Below are 13308 nucleotides of genomic sequence, written 5' to 3'. Positions count from 1 at the left end.
AGTTAGGGGGAACTTGGGGCCACCAGTGGGGGTGTAGGCAGGAAGGGGTGGATTCCTGAAAGTTGAGCTGTCACTGTGGGTGGTCCCACCCTGCACATATGGACAAGTCCCCCTCCGTGCAAACACAGCTGGATGGCATCTGCCTGGGACTGGTTCAGGGCATGGCAGGGGGTGCGGGGTGCCGGGATGGACACGTACGCATACGCACGACACTGATTCTCTCCTCCTGGCTTCCTCTTCCCAAGGTGGGGGGGGGCGCATTTTGCAGATGCAGTCCAGTGGTGCCTTGGTTTCCCTGGGATGAGCCCAGAGCCCCTCATTTGCTGGGGGCTGCTCCAGCTGTCAATGGCATTGGGGTGGGGCACAGGAGATCTGAGACAGACAGGGATAGCTGAATCACAGGAGTGGCCGGCGGGACTCATGGCCTGAAGGCTTGTCTGGGCACCCCCATGGGGTGGGGGGTGAGTCATCTCCAGCTGCAGCCTCCCCCCACCACCATCCTGCCGTCTCTTCCTCCCCCCCCCCCCCCAACCTATCTAAATTCCAGCCTCCAGCTGTCATGGCCCTAGTCGCTCTGACCTTAAAGCAGCCACAGCTTCTGACCCTGGACAGGGTTGGAGGGTCAAAAACCTTCTGGGGGGAGTCCTGGAAGCCACAGGAGGTGGGGGGCTTTACACTTCAGTAGAGTCAAGTTGTCTAACCGGGCAGGGGTGGTGGGGGCGCGGCCTCCGGGACGCTGGGTGGGGGGCGGGCCTCCTGGGACCCCGCCTGCAGCTCCGCCCCCCTATCGGGGACTTTTCTCGGCGGTGGCGGCGGGACTGCAGCAACGGCTGGCGGCGGGAGCCGGTGGACGTGCAGGCAAGACCGGGACTGGGGTAGGGGTGCGCTGGGCTCCCACCGCGACAGCTGCGGGGGGTGAGGGACAGAGACGGGGGTCCTGGCTGACCGTCTCCTCCACCCAGGATGAGGCTGCCGCTCCTGGTGGCCGCACTCTGCGCCGGGATCCTGGCAGGGGCGCTGCGCGCGCGGGCCCAGCACAGGGAGAGAGGTGGGCACCGCCGGGAAGGACTTCATCCAGGCGCTACACCCTGTCACCCTACACCCTGTCACCCGTGACCTTCATCTGGGACCCCTCCCACCTCCGCAACCCTGCCTGCATCCCTGCTAACTCTCCCCAGACTCCCCAAACCCTCCGCTCCCCCTGCTGGTCTCCCAAACCTCATCCTATCCTGTTGGATCCCAAACTCTGGCTCCCCAAATGCAAGCTGGGTCACCCCCTCTTTGTCACTCCACGCTGGCCCCCGAGGCCAACCTCAGTCCCAGATCCACACCTGTGGCCAGGATCTCCCCTCTCTGCACACACCAGTCCCCCAGAGTCTGCTCGGGGCTCCTCTGTCCCTCCCTCAGAGGCTCCCAGGGCCCAGCCAGCCCAAGCCCGTTTGCTTAGCCTCTGCGGCCTACTGGCCTACTCCGTTCTCCCCAACTCCTAGTGCCAAGGGATCACAGTGCCTGGAGGGGTGGGTGGTCTCCAAGGAGAGAGCCTCACGGCTCCTCCCTGCCCCAGTGACCTGCACACGCCTTTACGCCGCTGACATCGTGTTCCTGCTTGACGGTTCTTCGTCCATTGGCCGAGGCAACTTCCGTGAAGTGCGAGGTTTCCTGGAGGGACTGGTGCTGCCCTTCTCGGGGGCGGCCAGTGCACAGGGCGTGCGTTTCGCTGCTGTGCAGTACAGCGATGATCCCCGGTGAGTGGTGGCCCCTGGAGCTGGGGACCCAGAGCTCTCACCAGGATTCTCCCCCCACAGGAGCAGGGAGCCCAGAAACCCCAAGGCCAGGCTTTGGGGAACCCAGACCCCTCTTCCCCGAGCTAGGACCTCCTCTGGAGACAGGCAAGGATCTCCCGGGTTGAGTCCTTGCACCTGAGACACCTCCGGGCCGGTGTCCTGCCAAAGACAGCCCTGTGTGTTCTGGTCTGGAGATGGGGAACTCAGGGGCCTCAGATGCCCCTGCCTACCTACTGGACTGTCCCTGTTTCAGCCTCCTGATGCCTTCGGCCTCTCCCCCCTCCCACAGGGCCTCCCTGCCTGGCCAACGGCCACCTCCCTACAACCGGACCCTTCCTCCCACAATTACCTAATTAACCAGACATCCTGCTCCCGGAGGCAGGGAGCCCCAAGGGCTCCAGCCCCAGGCAAGGCACAGAGGGGTACCAAAGGAGATTGTGACTGGCTTCAGAGGTGGAGAACAGGAGTCACAGAACCAAGAGGACCCTCAAGGGGACCTGATATTCCCAAACCTCACCCCAGAGTCCTCCTAGAAGCCAGGGCCAGAACAGGTCCTGGCCCCGAGCCTGTTGCCACCTTCCCTCCCCTGCACAGGACAGAGTTCGGCCTCGATGCACTTGGCTCAGGGGGCGATGTGATCCGAGCCATCCGTGAGCTCAGCTACAAGGGGGGCAACACGCGTACGGGGGCTGCGATTCTCCACGTGGCTGACCACGTCTTCCTGCCCCAGCTGGCCCGACCTGGTGTCCCCAAGGTGATCTCTCCCCCTACCCTGCCTCCCCCCACGTTAGCTGGCTGAGGCACACTGACTGGCCCCGTGCGCCTGCCCCAGGTCTGTATCCTCATCACAGACGGGAAGTCCCAGGATCTGGTGGACACAGCTGCCCAGCGGCTGAAGGGACAGGGGGTCAAGCTGTTTGCCGTGGGTGAGTGCCAAGCTGAGGTAACACGTGGGCTGTGGCGGGGGCCGGTCAGAGGGCATGGGAACCCCTGAGCTCTGACCGGGCATCCCCTCAGGGATCAAGAATGCCGACCCCGAGGAGCTGAGGCGAGTTGCCTCACAGCCCACCAGTGATTTCTTCTTCTTCGTCAATGACTTCAGTATCTTGAGGACCCTGCTGCCTCTTGTTTCCCGGAGAGTGTGCACGACTGCAGGGGGAGTGCCCGTGACCCTGCCCAGTGAGTTTCTGCCCACACCTGTGCCTGACCTGGACCCCTGCCCCTGCCCCCCATCTGGGAGTGATGATGCCATCCCATGTGCCCCTGACACCAGGCTGGGGGTACTGTCCTCTGATCCTGCCCTCAGGGTGCCGACCCTACCCCAGGGGCTCCTGACCTTTGACCCCCAATGCTCCGCTTTAAGTCTGACCCCTGATCCTCCTGCCTGGTTACCTGACTCCCCGCCCTTCCCAGCTGATGACTCGACCTCCGGTCCCCGAGACCTGGTGCTGTCTGAGGCAGGCAGTCAGTCCTTGAGAGTACAGTGGACTGCGGCCAGTGGCCCTGTGACTGGCTACAAGGTCCAGTATGCTCCTCTGACAGGGCTGGGGCAGCCACTGTCCAGCGAGCGGCGGGAGGTAAGGATGTCAGGGATGGCAGGTGGGGGGCTGGGGATTTGGCTGGGAAAGGTAAAGTGACCTCTGACCCTGGGCAGGTGAGCGTCCCCGCTGGTGAGACCAGCACGCAGCTGCAGGGTCTCCGGCCACTGACCGAGTACCAAGTGACTGTGGTAGCCCTCTACGCCAATAGCATCGGGGAGGCCGTGAGCGGGACAGCCCGGACCAGTGAGCATTTCTGCTAACCTCTGACCCTAACCTCTGACCCCGCTCCCCTAACCACCCAGTAACCCCTCCCCACCCCTGACTCTGATAATGGCTGGTGCACCTTCCCCCAGCTGCCCTGGAGGGGCCGGAGCTGACCATCCAGAACACCACGACCCACAGCCTCCTGGTGGCCTGGCGAAGCGTGCCAGGTGCCACAGGCTACCGTGTGACATGGCGGGTCCTCAGTGGTGAGTGAGGGGGATCCCCGCACCTCAGACAGGATGGCAGGGTTCTGAGTCTGCAAGGCACATTGACCACCCCTGCCGTGTCCCCCTGTGCCCTCCTGTGCCCCCCGGGCAGGCGGTGTCACGCAGCAGCAGGAGCTGGGCCCCGGGCAGGGGTCAGTGTTGCTACGTGACCTGGAGCCTGGCACAGACTACGAGGTGACTGTGAGCAGCCTGCTCGGCCGGAGTGTCGGGGCGACCACCTCTCTGACTGCCCGTACCGGTGAGAGGGCCGGGGGCTTTCTTCGGGCAGGCTGGGCAGGCGGGCAGGGCACCGAGAATGTTGACATCCCGTGTGCCCTGGGCAGATGCCTCTGTTGAACAGACCCTGCGCCCGGTCATCCTGGGCCCCACGTCCATTCTCGTTTCCTGGAACTTGGTGCCTGAGGCCCGTGGCTACCGGCTGGAATGGCGGCGTGAGAGTGGTCCGTGCAGGGGAGAGGGGTGGGCGGGCAGGGTTGGGCTTGGCTTCAGCTGGCCTGACCCTGTCATCTTGCAGGCTTGGGGGCGCCACAGAAGGTGGTGCTGCCCCCCGATGTGACCCGCTACCAGTTGGATGGGCTGCAGCCAGGCACCGAGTACCGCCTCACGCTCTACACACTGCTGGAGGGCCGTGAGGTGGCCACACCTGCCACCGTGGTCCCCACTGGTGAGGGCTCCGTGGGCCTTGCCTCATGACAGGGGAAGGGACGCGGGTGCGGGGGTCCGGCAGACTTTCATGCTGCACTCTCCAACAGGGCCAGAGCTGCCTGTGGGCCCTGTGACGGACCTACAGGCTACCGAGCTGCCCGGGCAGCGGGTGCGAGTGTCCTGGAGCCCAGTTCCCGGGGCCACCGAGTACCGCATTGCTGTGCGCAGTACCCAGGGTGAGGGGGTCACAGCCACACCCACACACACATTAAAGATTCAGCTGTTGGGGCCTGACTGCACCTTCACCCCATCTCTTTCTGCTTCCGGGTTTCTATGGCCTTCTCCATCCATCGCCCGAGGTGGTAACTGAGCCCAGATCTGTCATGGGTGTCTGCTCCCAGCCCTGCCTCAGCCCCTCTTCTCACCGGGGTCTGTCTCCACTCGCTGCCCCACATCCCTGGCTGCAGCTTCCCCCCCTTCTCCACAAGTACAAGCTCAGTCCCTGTCCTTTGGGGATTCTAGCTGGAACCACTGTCCATGCTGAGCTCTCAGCCCCTGTCCCCACCCAATACTGGCCCCTATCACCCCATGTCCCTGTCTATTGATGACCTGTCAATTCCTTTTTTTTAAAAAGATTTTATTTATTTATTTGACAGAGAGACAGGGAACACAAGCAGGGGGGAGTGGGAGAGGGAGAAGCAGGCTTTCCGCTGAGCAAGGAGACTGATGTGGGCCTCAATCAGGTCATGGAATCATGACCTGAGCCAAAGGCAGATGCTTAACGACTGAGCCACCCAGGCACCTGACCTGTCAATTCCTATGACTGCCCAGTGACTGTCCAGTGACTTCTATCGTCCTACATTCCACGTCCCTGTCCACAGACCCCTATCATCTTGGGTCTCCATTCATCACTGGTCCATTATCCTGTGTCACTGTCTGTCACTGACTGCCATCATCCCTCATCTCTGCGTCTCACTGACCCCTGCCTGCCTACCCTGCCTTCTTTCTTAGGTGTTGAACGGACCCTGGTGCTTCCTGGAAGTCAGACAGCCTTTGAGTTGGATGATGTCCGGGCTGGGCTAAGCTACACCGTGCGGGTGTCTGCTCGGGTGGGCGCCCGCGAGGGGGGCGCCAGCATCCTCACGGTCCGCCGGGGTGAGTACTGCAGAAGGGCTGCGGGGGGAGCAGCTGCCTGGCTCACTGCAGTCCTGATTTTGATCTCTGACCTCTATCTTTCACCCCCAGAACTGGAAACCCCACTTGCCATCCCAGGGCTACGAGTCATGGCATCGGATGCTACACGAGTGAGGGTGGCCTGGGGCCCCGTTCCCGGAGCCAGTGGATTTCGGATTAGCTGGAGGACGGACAGTGGTCGGTGTGGGGTGTGTGGGAGGGTAATGGAGAGTAACGGTCAGAGTATGGGGGACTGAAGGGGCAGGCAAGAGCCATGTCAACACTTTCCTCTGACCCTAGGTCCAGAGTCCAGCCAGACTTTGCCCCCAGAATCCACTTCCACAGATATCACGGGGCTACGGCCTGGCACGTCCTACCAGGTGGCCTTGTCAGCACTGCGAGGAAGAGAGGAGGGTCCCCCTGCGGTCATCGTGGCTCAGACTGGTCAGGGCCTGACCCAGCCCCTTGGCTATCTATCTCCAGTGCTCCTTTGAACCCCCATGCCCTCCCCTCTCAGAACCTTGCTTCACCCCAGATCAGTCACAGTCTCCCTCTTCGGATTTCCACTGCCTTCTCCCTCAGAATCCTGCTTTCCCCTTTGGCCTCCCTTGTCTCCTTTTAAGCGCCCCTTCCTCAGACTCCTTTGCCTCTCCTCAAAGATCCCACACTCTTTGCCCTCAGATTTCCACCACCTCATCTCTCAGGCTCCCTCGGCCTTTTCTGCTCCACCTGACTCTCCTCTAAGATTCACGCTTATACCCCCTCACTGCCTCCTCTGACCCTATTGGCTTCCCTGTCAGACCCTCTTCTCTCTCAGATTCCTATCACCTGCTTCACTCAGACTGCAACTGTCTCCTCTATCAGAACCCCCACTTCTTCCCCCATCTGGCCCATTCACCACCTCCCCCATCAGATCCCTGTCTCCTTTTAGATTTCCATAGCCTTCCGGTAGATGGTCCCCCAATCCTCCCCCATCAGACCCTCTCCACTGTCTCCTCCATGAGACTCTCCATGGCCTCTCCCCTCAGACCCACTGGGCCCAGTGAGGACCGTCCATGTGACGCAGACCGGCAGCTCCTCTGTCACCATCGCCTGGAGCAGGGTTCCTGGTGCCACGGGATACAGGATCTCCTGGCACTCGGGCCGTGGTGAGGACCAGGGGTTTGGGAGGGGACTGGAGGTTTTGGAGAGTCACGGGGGTGGATGCAGGTCTGGGTGGAATGGGAGGTGGAGGTTAATTAGGGGTCCAGGTGGGGCATTAGGGGGCAGAGTCTACCCAGCCCTGGAGCTGTCTCTGTTCCCACTCCCAGGTCCCGAAAAATCCCAGCTGGTTTCCGGAGAGACCACGGTGGCTGAGCTGGATGGGCTGGAGCCAGATACTCAATACACGGTGCGTGTGTGGGCCCATGTGGCTGGTGTGGATGGGACCCCCGCCTCCGTGCTTGTGAGGACAGGTGAGTGGATCCTGGCCAGCTGGCAAACATCTCATCAGCTACCCCAGCCCACTGTGTTTCTTGTCGGCTTCAGCTGCCCTCTCCATCACTGCTCAGTGACCTTTCCACATTGACTAAGTGTCCCTCCTCCGCGACCTCCTGGCCACCCCACCCTGCCCACTCTGGGGCACTGACCTCCTCCCTCTCAGAGGTTGCCTGCACTGACCTGTCCATACTAACCTCACGCTGACCTTCAGACCTCCTTGCACGGACCATGTTAGCACTGCCACGCTGTTCTCCTCCAGCCATCCAGTGGCCCCTGGCCCCTTACTCTGCCTCTGCCCCCCAGACCCTGCGCCCGTGGGCAGTGTGTCCAAGCTGCAGATCCTCAATGCTTCCAGTGATGTTCTGCGGGTCACCTGGGTAGGGGTCCCTGGAGCCACAGCCTACAGACTGGCCTGGGGCCGCAGCGAGGGTATGTTTCCCTGACCCGCCCTTGTCCCTCCCGCTTGGGACTGCCCTCTCTGGTAAAGCCACCCCCACCCCGACTGTTGCCCCATGTTTGCCTGCCTAGGTGGCCCCACGAGACAGCAGGTGCTCCCAGGAAACACGGACTCCGCAGAAATACGGGGCCTCGAAGGCGGAGTCAGCTACTCGGTGCGAGTGACCGCAGTGGTCGGAGACCGCGAGGGCGCGCCAGTCTCCATTGTCGTCACTACACGTAGGCGGAGCTCGGGCTGGGGCTAGCCTTGGATTGGTGGCGTGGACGGTTTGGGGATGGCATTTGTGCGCGGCGGGGGTCGAGGAGGGAGAGGTATGAAGCCTCGGATAGGCGGAGGAGCCGGTCGGGGCGGTGCGCGTTCCAGGATTGGTCTGGCATTGGCTCAGGAGCCAGTGGGGGCGGAGCCTCCCTGATGCCGGGGCTTTCTCTGCAGCGCCTGAGGCTCCGCCAGGACTGGAGACCCTTCGCGTTGTGCAGCGAGGGGAGCACTCGCTGAGGTTGCGCTGGCACCCGGTGCCCGGGGCACAGGGCTTCCGTCTGCGTTGGCGACCCGAGGGTGAGCGCTGTCTCCGGGTGGGGGCGGGCTCAGAGACCAGAGGGGGCGGGGCTGGGGGCGGGGTTGGCGAGTTAGGCGAGGTCCGTGAGTGGGCAGGGTCTGTGGTTTGCTGGATCAGTGATAGTGCGCGGAATCAGTCTGTCCGGCGGGTGGGATCAATAAAGGTCAGTCGTGCAGGGTCAGTAAAGTGAACAGGGTCAGCGAGAATGGGGAAGATCAATTAGGAGGGTGGATCTGGTCAGCAGGGTCAATTGGTGAGGTGGGCGAGTTCATTAATGCTGGTCTGTAGCATCCTTCCACGTGTTTTGGGTCCTCACTCTCATGCCTGTCCCAGGTGGCCAGGAACAATTCCGGGTCCTGGGGCCCGATCTCAGCAGCTATGAACTGGATGGGTTAGAACCAGCCACCCAATACCGCATACGGCTGAGTGTTTTGGGGTCAGCTGGAGAAGGGCCCCCCACGGAAGTGACTGCACAGACTGGTGAGCCCAGAGAGTCCCCTCTTCCCTGGTGTGAGCTTTCCCCCACTGATGACTCACCCTGGTTTCCTGCGCCCCATGACCCTTAGTGACTCCTCCTGTAACCCTCCTACCACTCTTGCCCCTGGGGTGACCCCCAGCATGATCTCCCAAGACATTTCTTTCACTAACCCAAGAACCTCCTCAGATGATTTCTCCCCTTTGGGTTCTCAAGACATAGACTCTGATCCCTGGTCTTTGATACCTTTTTCAGAGTCACCCCGTGTCCCAAGCACTGAACTGCGTGTGGTGGACACTTCAGTCGACTCAGTGACCCTGGCCTGGACTCCAGTGTCTGGAGTATCCAGCTACATCCTGTCCTGGCGGCCACTCAGACACCCTGGCCAAGGTGAAGTGGAGGCCAGGTTTGGGATGGGCTGGCAGTTGGGGCTCCACAGGAGGCCTCCCATTTAACCAGGTTTTATCCTCTGCAGACATCCATGCGGCCTCGCAGACACTTCCAGGGATCTCGAGCTCCCAGCAGGTGACAGGGCTGGAGCCGGGCCTCTCCTACATCTTCTCGCTGATACCCATCCGAGAGGGTGTACGGGGTCCTGAGGCCTCTGTCACACACATCCCAGGTATGGTAGGCACGGTGGGAGGGGCCTAAGGGGGTAGCCAGATGGGCCAGCCATTTCAGTAACTCAGCCCCCTTCCTGCAGTGTGTGCACATGGCCTGATGGATGTAGTGTTCCTTCTGCACGCCACTCAGGACAACGCTCATCGTGCAGAGGCTGCAAAGCGAGCCCTGGAGCGTCTGGTGTCTGCACTTGGGCCTCTTGGGCCACAGGCAGTGCAGGTTTGGCCCCAGAGACAGCCAGACCCCTTCCGATCCCAGCCCTTCCCCATCCCGGGCTTCACAGCAGCTATCATTAGCCCCCTCTACCAGTGATCCAGGCTGTCTCCCAGCCCTCCCCTTCTGCTGCTTGGCTCCTTATCCTACTATCCTACTATCACTGCTGACTCCCCCAAGTTCAGGTGTAGTCCCACACCCTGAGCTCTGTATCTCCCGCCACAGGCCCTGTCATTCTTTTTTTTTTTTTTTTCAAGATTTAATTTATTTATTTGATAGAAATCACAAGTAGTCAGAGAGACAGGCAAAGAGAGAGGAGGAAGCAGATTCCCTGCTGAGCAGAGAGTCCGATGCAGGGCTCGATCCCAGGACCCTGAGACCATGACTTGAACTGAAGGCAGAGGCTTTCACCCACTGAGCCACCCAGGCGCCCCCACGCCCTGTCATTCTTGCTTTGCCATCCTCCCCAGGCTCTGTGTACCCCTCCCACCCCAGGTTGGCCTCCTGTCCTACAGTCATCGGCCCTCCCCACTGTTCCCGCTGAATAGCTCCTATGATCCTGGCGTCATCCTGCAGAAAATCCGCAGCATCCCCTACGTGGACCCAAGTGGGAACAACCTGGGTAAGGAACTGCACTGGACGTGGACTCTGGGGGCTGCCCCGCGGGGAGCTGGTGGCCCCTGGCTTCTGACCTGTTCTTTCTCCCAGGCACTGCTGTGGTCACTGCTCACAGGCACCTGTTAGCCCCGGATGCTCCCGGGCGCCGCCAGCACGTACCAGGGGTAATGGTTTTGCTAGTTGATGAGCCCTTGAGAGGTGACATCTTCAACCCTATCCGTGAGGCCCAGGCTGCTGGTGAGGAGGAGGGCCAGTGGGGATGGGGCCTGGGGACATCCTGGCTCTGGCGCAGTTGTCATGCAGACTGCTGGACCCCTCCTTAGGGCTCAAAGTGATGATCCTGGGCCAAGCCGGAGCTGACCCAGAACAGTTGCGTCGCTTGGTGCCGGGCGTGGACCCCGTCCAGACTTTCTTTGCTGTGGATGATGGTCCAAGCTTGGAGCGGGCAGTCAGTAGTCTGGCAACATCCTTGTGTCAGATAGGCTCAGCCACCCAGGTTTGCAAGAGGCCTCCGGGGGAAGGGTTGCTGGCAGGGGAGAGGGGGCCTGGGGACCCTTGGTAGAAGAGCCCGGCCTCCAGGAGATCTTATATCCACAGCCACAGCCAGAACCTTGCACGGTGCATTGTCCAAAGGTAAGTGTCCAGGGTTGAGAGGGTGGGCAAGGGCCACACCTGGGCCCGGCCCCTCTGACCCTCATTGGACATATCTTTCCCCAGGGCCAGAAGGGGGAACCCGGAGAGAGGGTGAGTGACCCTAGCTGGAGGCAGAGAATGGTTGGGGGTCAGTGGGGCTGGGGGAAGGCTGGTGGTACAGGGCTCACTGATCACCCTTTCTAGGGCCTGAAAGGACAAGCTGGGCCTCCTGGCCCCCCTGGCCTTCCGGTGAGTGCCTCCCCACACCTGTCCTCTGCTCCCTGACTGGCACACAAGCTCCTTACCTGCTTTCTTCTCTCAGGGCAGGATTGGTGTTCCTGGCCCCCAAGGGCTCCCAGGGAGTGCTGCTGCAAAGGGTGACAGGGTGAGTGGAAACCACTGAGGTTCCCCTAAGACACTCCTGCAAGTGTCCCCTGGGTTTTTGAAAGACAGAAAGAAAGAACAGGGGTAGAACCACAAGGGTATTCCCAGAAGCCGAAGTGGACATTGTAAACCACACCAGAGACTTCGGGAAAGGGCATAAAGCAGAAGAGCCAGGGGAGTTTTGAGATTTCCCCCAGAGAGCCTGGGTGTGAGTTCTAAATCCCAGAGGCAGGGAAGGCCCTCTGCCTCGTCACTGCCCTTGTGCCCAGGATGAAGCCCCATTGAGCTCAGAAGGGTGGCTTCTGTGCCCCACTGCTCCGCCCCAGGAACACTTGGGGGCGTGTGGGTTCTGCGCTCCTCCAGCAAACCAGGGGCATGAGGGAGGGCCCCTTCCTGCCCTGACCTCTTTGCCTCCTTAGGGCTTCCCTGGGGCAGAGGGCCCTCCAGGCAGCCCTGGCCTCCCTGGGACTCCGGGAAGCCCTGGCTCAAAGGTAAGCAAGCCTTGCCCTTGCAGGTGCCACAGTGGGACAGGCTCGAGTGGGTGGTGGGTGTCTGACTGTCCTGACCACTTCCATTAACAGGGTTCCCCAGGGTGGCCTGGTCCTCGTGGAGAACCAGTAAGTTGTCTTTTGTTCATCCAGTGTCTTCCCAGAGTCCTTTCTGCGGGGTGGGGGCTGTGGGGGTGTGCAGCGTCGGAGCGCCGGTGCCCAGGTGTCACCCTTTGCTCTATTTTGTCCTCAGGGAGAGCGAGGACCTCGAGGCCCGAAGGGGGAGCCGGTAGGTGCGGGGGGAGGGAGGGAGCCAGGTGGCCCAGGGATGAGCAGGCTGGACACTGTGCAGGGCCTCGGGCATGATAAGGGATAGCTGAGGCCCCTCGAGGGGCTTCTCCCACCTCAAGGCTCCCATACCCTGAATCCTGTCCACTGCTTTCTGTCCTGCAGGGAGAGCCTGGACGAGTCACTGGAGGCGAGGGCCCAGGACTTCCTGGGCAGAAAGGGGACCGGGGACCTCCGGTAAGTTCCAGGACGTGTGGGGGCAAGCGACGTGTGGTGGGGGGGCCAACGGAAGGCAGGGTGGGAGCAGGGGTCCGTGGGGGCATACTTCACACTTTCTCTCTTCCATCAGGGCCTTCCTGGATCCCGTGGACCACTGGGGGACCCAGGACCCCAGGGGCTTCCAGGACTTCCTGGAATGGCCGTGAAGGTGACAACATGACCCCTGTATGGTTTCATGACCTCCATGTGATCTAGTGATCTAGTGACCCCATTTGAACCCTACTGGTCACTCTCACTCCATGTGACCCTTAGTGCCCCATGACTCCTCAGTGCCCCCATGACCTTCGTGATCCGATTTGTCCCCCTGACCTTCACCGTTCCCTTTACATTGGGGAGTGGAGCTGTACTCCAGGGTCATGGGGCCATGATCTGTCTTTCAGGGTGACAAAGGCGATCGTGGGGAGCGGGTAAGTGCGGGGCAAAGTGTCCTGGGGGTGGCTTGGAATCTGATTCTCCTTGGTCGTCTCCTCACCTGCTGTTCTCCCTCAGGGCCCTCCAGGACCGGGTGATGGCGGCACTGGTCCAGGCGAGCCTGGGCTGCCGGTGAGGGAGCCCTGAGGCTCTGCTGGGGAGCTTGGGGCCATGCTCAGGGGTGTGGATCCTGGGGCTGGGGCTCTGCTGGGCAATGGTGGGGGGTGCTAGGCCTCATGGTTTGGGGCTCACGTTTTTATCCACTTTCTCCTAGGGTCTGCCTGGAAACCCCGGACCCCAAGGCCCAGTTGGCCCCTCCGGAGAGAAAGGAGAAAAAGTAGGAAGCCTGACCCCTTGGTGTCCCAGTTCTGGGGTGGGGGCGGGGGCAGGGGCAGGGTCTTCTACTCATCTGTTTCTCCTTTAGGGTGACTGTGAGGACGGAGCCCCAGGTCTCCCAGGACAACCTGGGAGCCCGGGCGAGCGGGTGAGTGTAGGGACTAGGGTTCTGAGGGGCGGTCCCAGCTGCCTTGGCCTCCCACCCTCGACGCTCTCCTTATGCCCAAACCCAAAATCTCTGAACCACTCCTAGGGCCTACGAGGATCTCCTGGAGACATTGGCCCCAAAGTAAGTGCCATTTTGGGGGGGGGGTCAGGTGCGGAGCGTGACACACTGAGTGGGAATGCTGTAGGTCTGGGGGCCGTAGGGGGGTCAGGAGAAGAGGATTCTCACCAGGTCAGAGGCTGTGGTTTCCGGGGCAGGATGGCTAGAGGT

The 13308-nt window shown here is 61.5% G+C and overlaps 1 protein-coding gene across 1 annotated transcript in view; it reads left to right on the top strand.

The window, feature by feature from the left end:
• The first annotated feature begins 963 nt into the window (after positions 1-963).
• COL7A1 (collagen type VII alpha 1 chain) overlaps positions 964-13308 on the top strand; it is a 31654-nt gene continuing 19309 nt past the window's right edge. Inside the window, exons 1-41 of the mRNA XM_045991815.1 lie at positions 964-1048; positions 1565-1745; positions 2379-2538; positions 2617-2710; positions 2802-2963; positions 3198-3361; positions 3439-3568; positions 3679-3795; positions 3908-4054; positions 4140-4256; positions 4331-4480; positions 4569-4697; positions 5473-5616; positions 5707-5832; positions 5935-6078; positions 6663-6782; positions 6945-7088; positions 7417-7542; positions 7642-7788; positions 8003-8125; positions 8460-8606; positions 8857-8991; positions 9077-9223; positions 9305-9441; positions 9931-10057; positions 10144-10290; positions 10377-10549; positions 10651-10686; positions 10771-10797; positions 10891-10935; positions 11009-11071; positions 11490-11561; positions 11652-11687; positions 11812-11847; positions 12012-12083; positions 12196-12273; positions 12506-12532; positions 12615-12668; positions 12811-12873; positions 12961-13020; positions 13126-13161. Of these exons, the coding sequence (XP_045847771.1) occupies positions 964-1048; positions 1565-1745; positions 2379-2538; positions 2617-2710; positions 2802-2963; positions 3198-3361; positions 3439-3568; positions 3679-3795; positions 3908-4054; positions 4140-4256; positions 4331-4480; positions 4569-4697; positions 5473-5616; positions 5707-5832; positions 5935-6078; positions 6663-6782; positions 6945-7088; positions 7417-7542; positions 7642-7788; positions 8003-8125; positions 8460-8606; positions 8857-8991; positions 9077-9223; positions 9305-9441; positions 9931-10057; positions 10144-10290; positions 10377-10549; positions 10651-10686; positions 10771-10797; positions 10891-10935; positions 11009-11071; positions 11490-11561; positions 11652-11687; positions 11812-11847; positions 12012-12083; positions 12196-12273; positions 12506-12532; positions 12615-12668; positions 12811-12873; positions 12961-13020; positions 13126-13161 (4428 nt within the window). The remainder of the gene's footprint in view (positions 1049-1564; positions 1746-2378; positions 2539-2616; positions 2711-2801; positions 2964-3197; positions 3362-3438; positions 3569-3678; positions 3796-3907; positions 4055-4139; positions 4257-4330; positions 4481-4568; positions 4698-5472; positions 5617-5706; positions 5833-5934; positions 6079-6662; positions 6783-6944; positions 7089-7416; positions 7543-7641; positions 7789-8002; positions 8126-8459; positions 8607-8856; positions 8992-9076; positions 9224-9304; positions 9442-9930; positions 10058-10143; positions 10291-10376; positions 10550-10650; positions 10687-10770; positions 10798-10890; positions 10936-11008; positions 11072-11489; positions 11562-11651; positions 11688-11811; positions 11848-12011; positions 12084-12195; positions 12274-12505; positions 12533-12614; positions 12669-12810; positions 12874-12960; positions 13021-13125; positions 13162-13308) is intronic.

This window comes from Meles meles, chromosome 20 (assembly GCF_922984935.1).
Source record: "Meles meles chromosome 20, mMelMel3.1 paternal haplotype, whole genome shotgun sequence".
NCBI classification, from domain to species: domain Eukaryota; kingdom Metazoa; phylum Chordata; class Mammalia; order Carnivora; family Mustelidae; genus Meles; species Meles meles.
The sequence above is the reverse complement of the archived record's forward strand: the minus strand, read 5'-3'. Positions and strand labels throughout refer to the sequence as shown.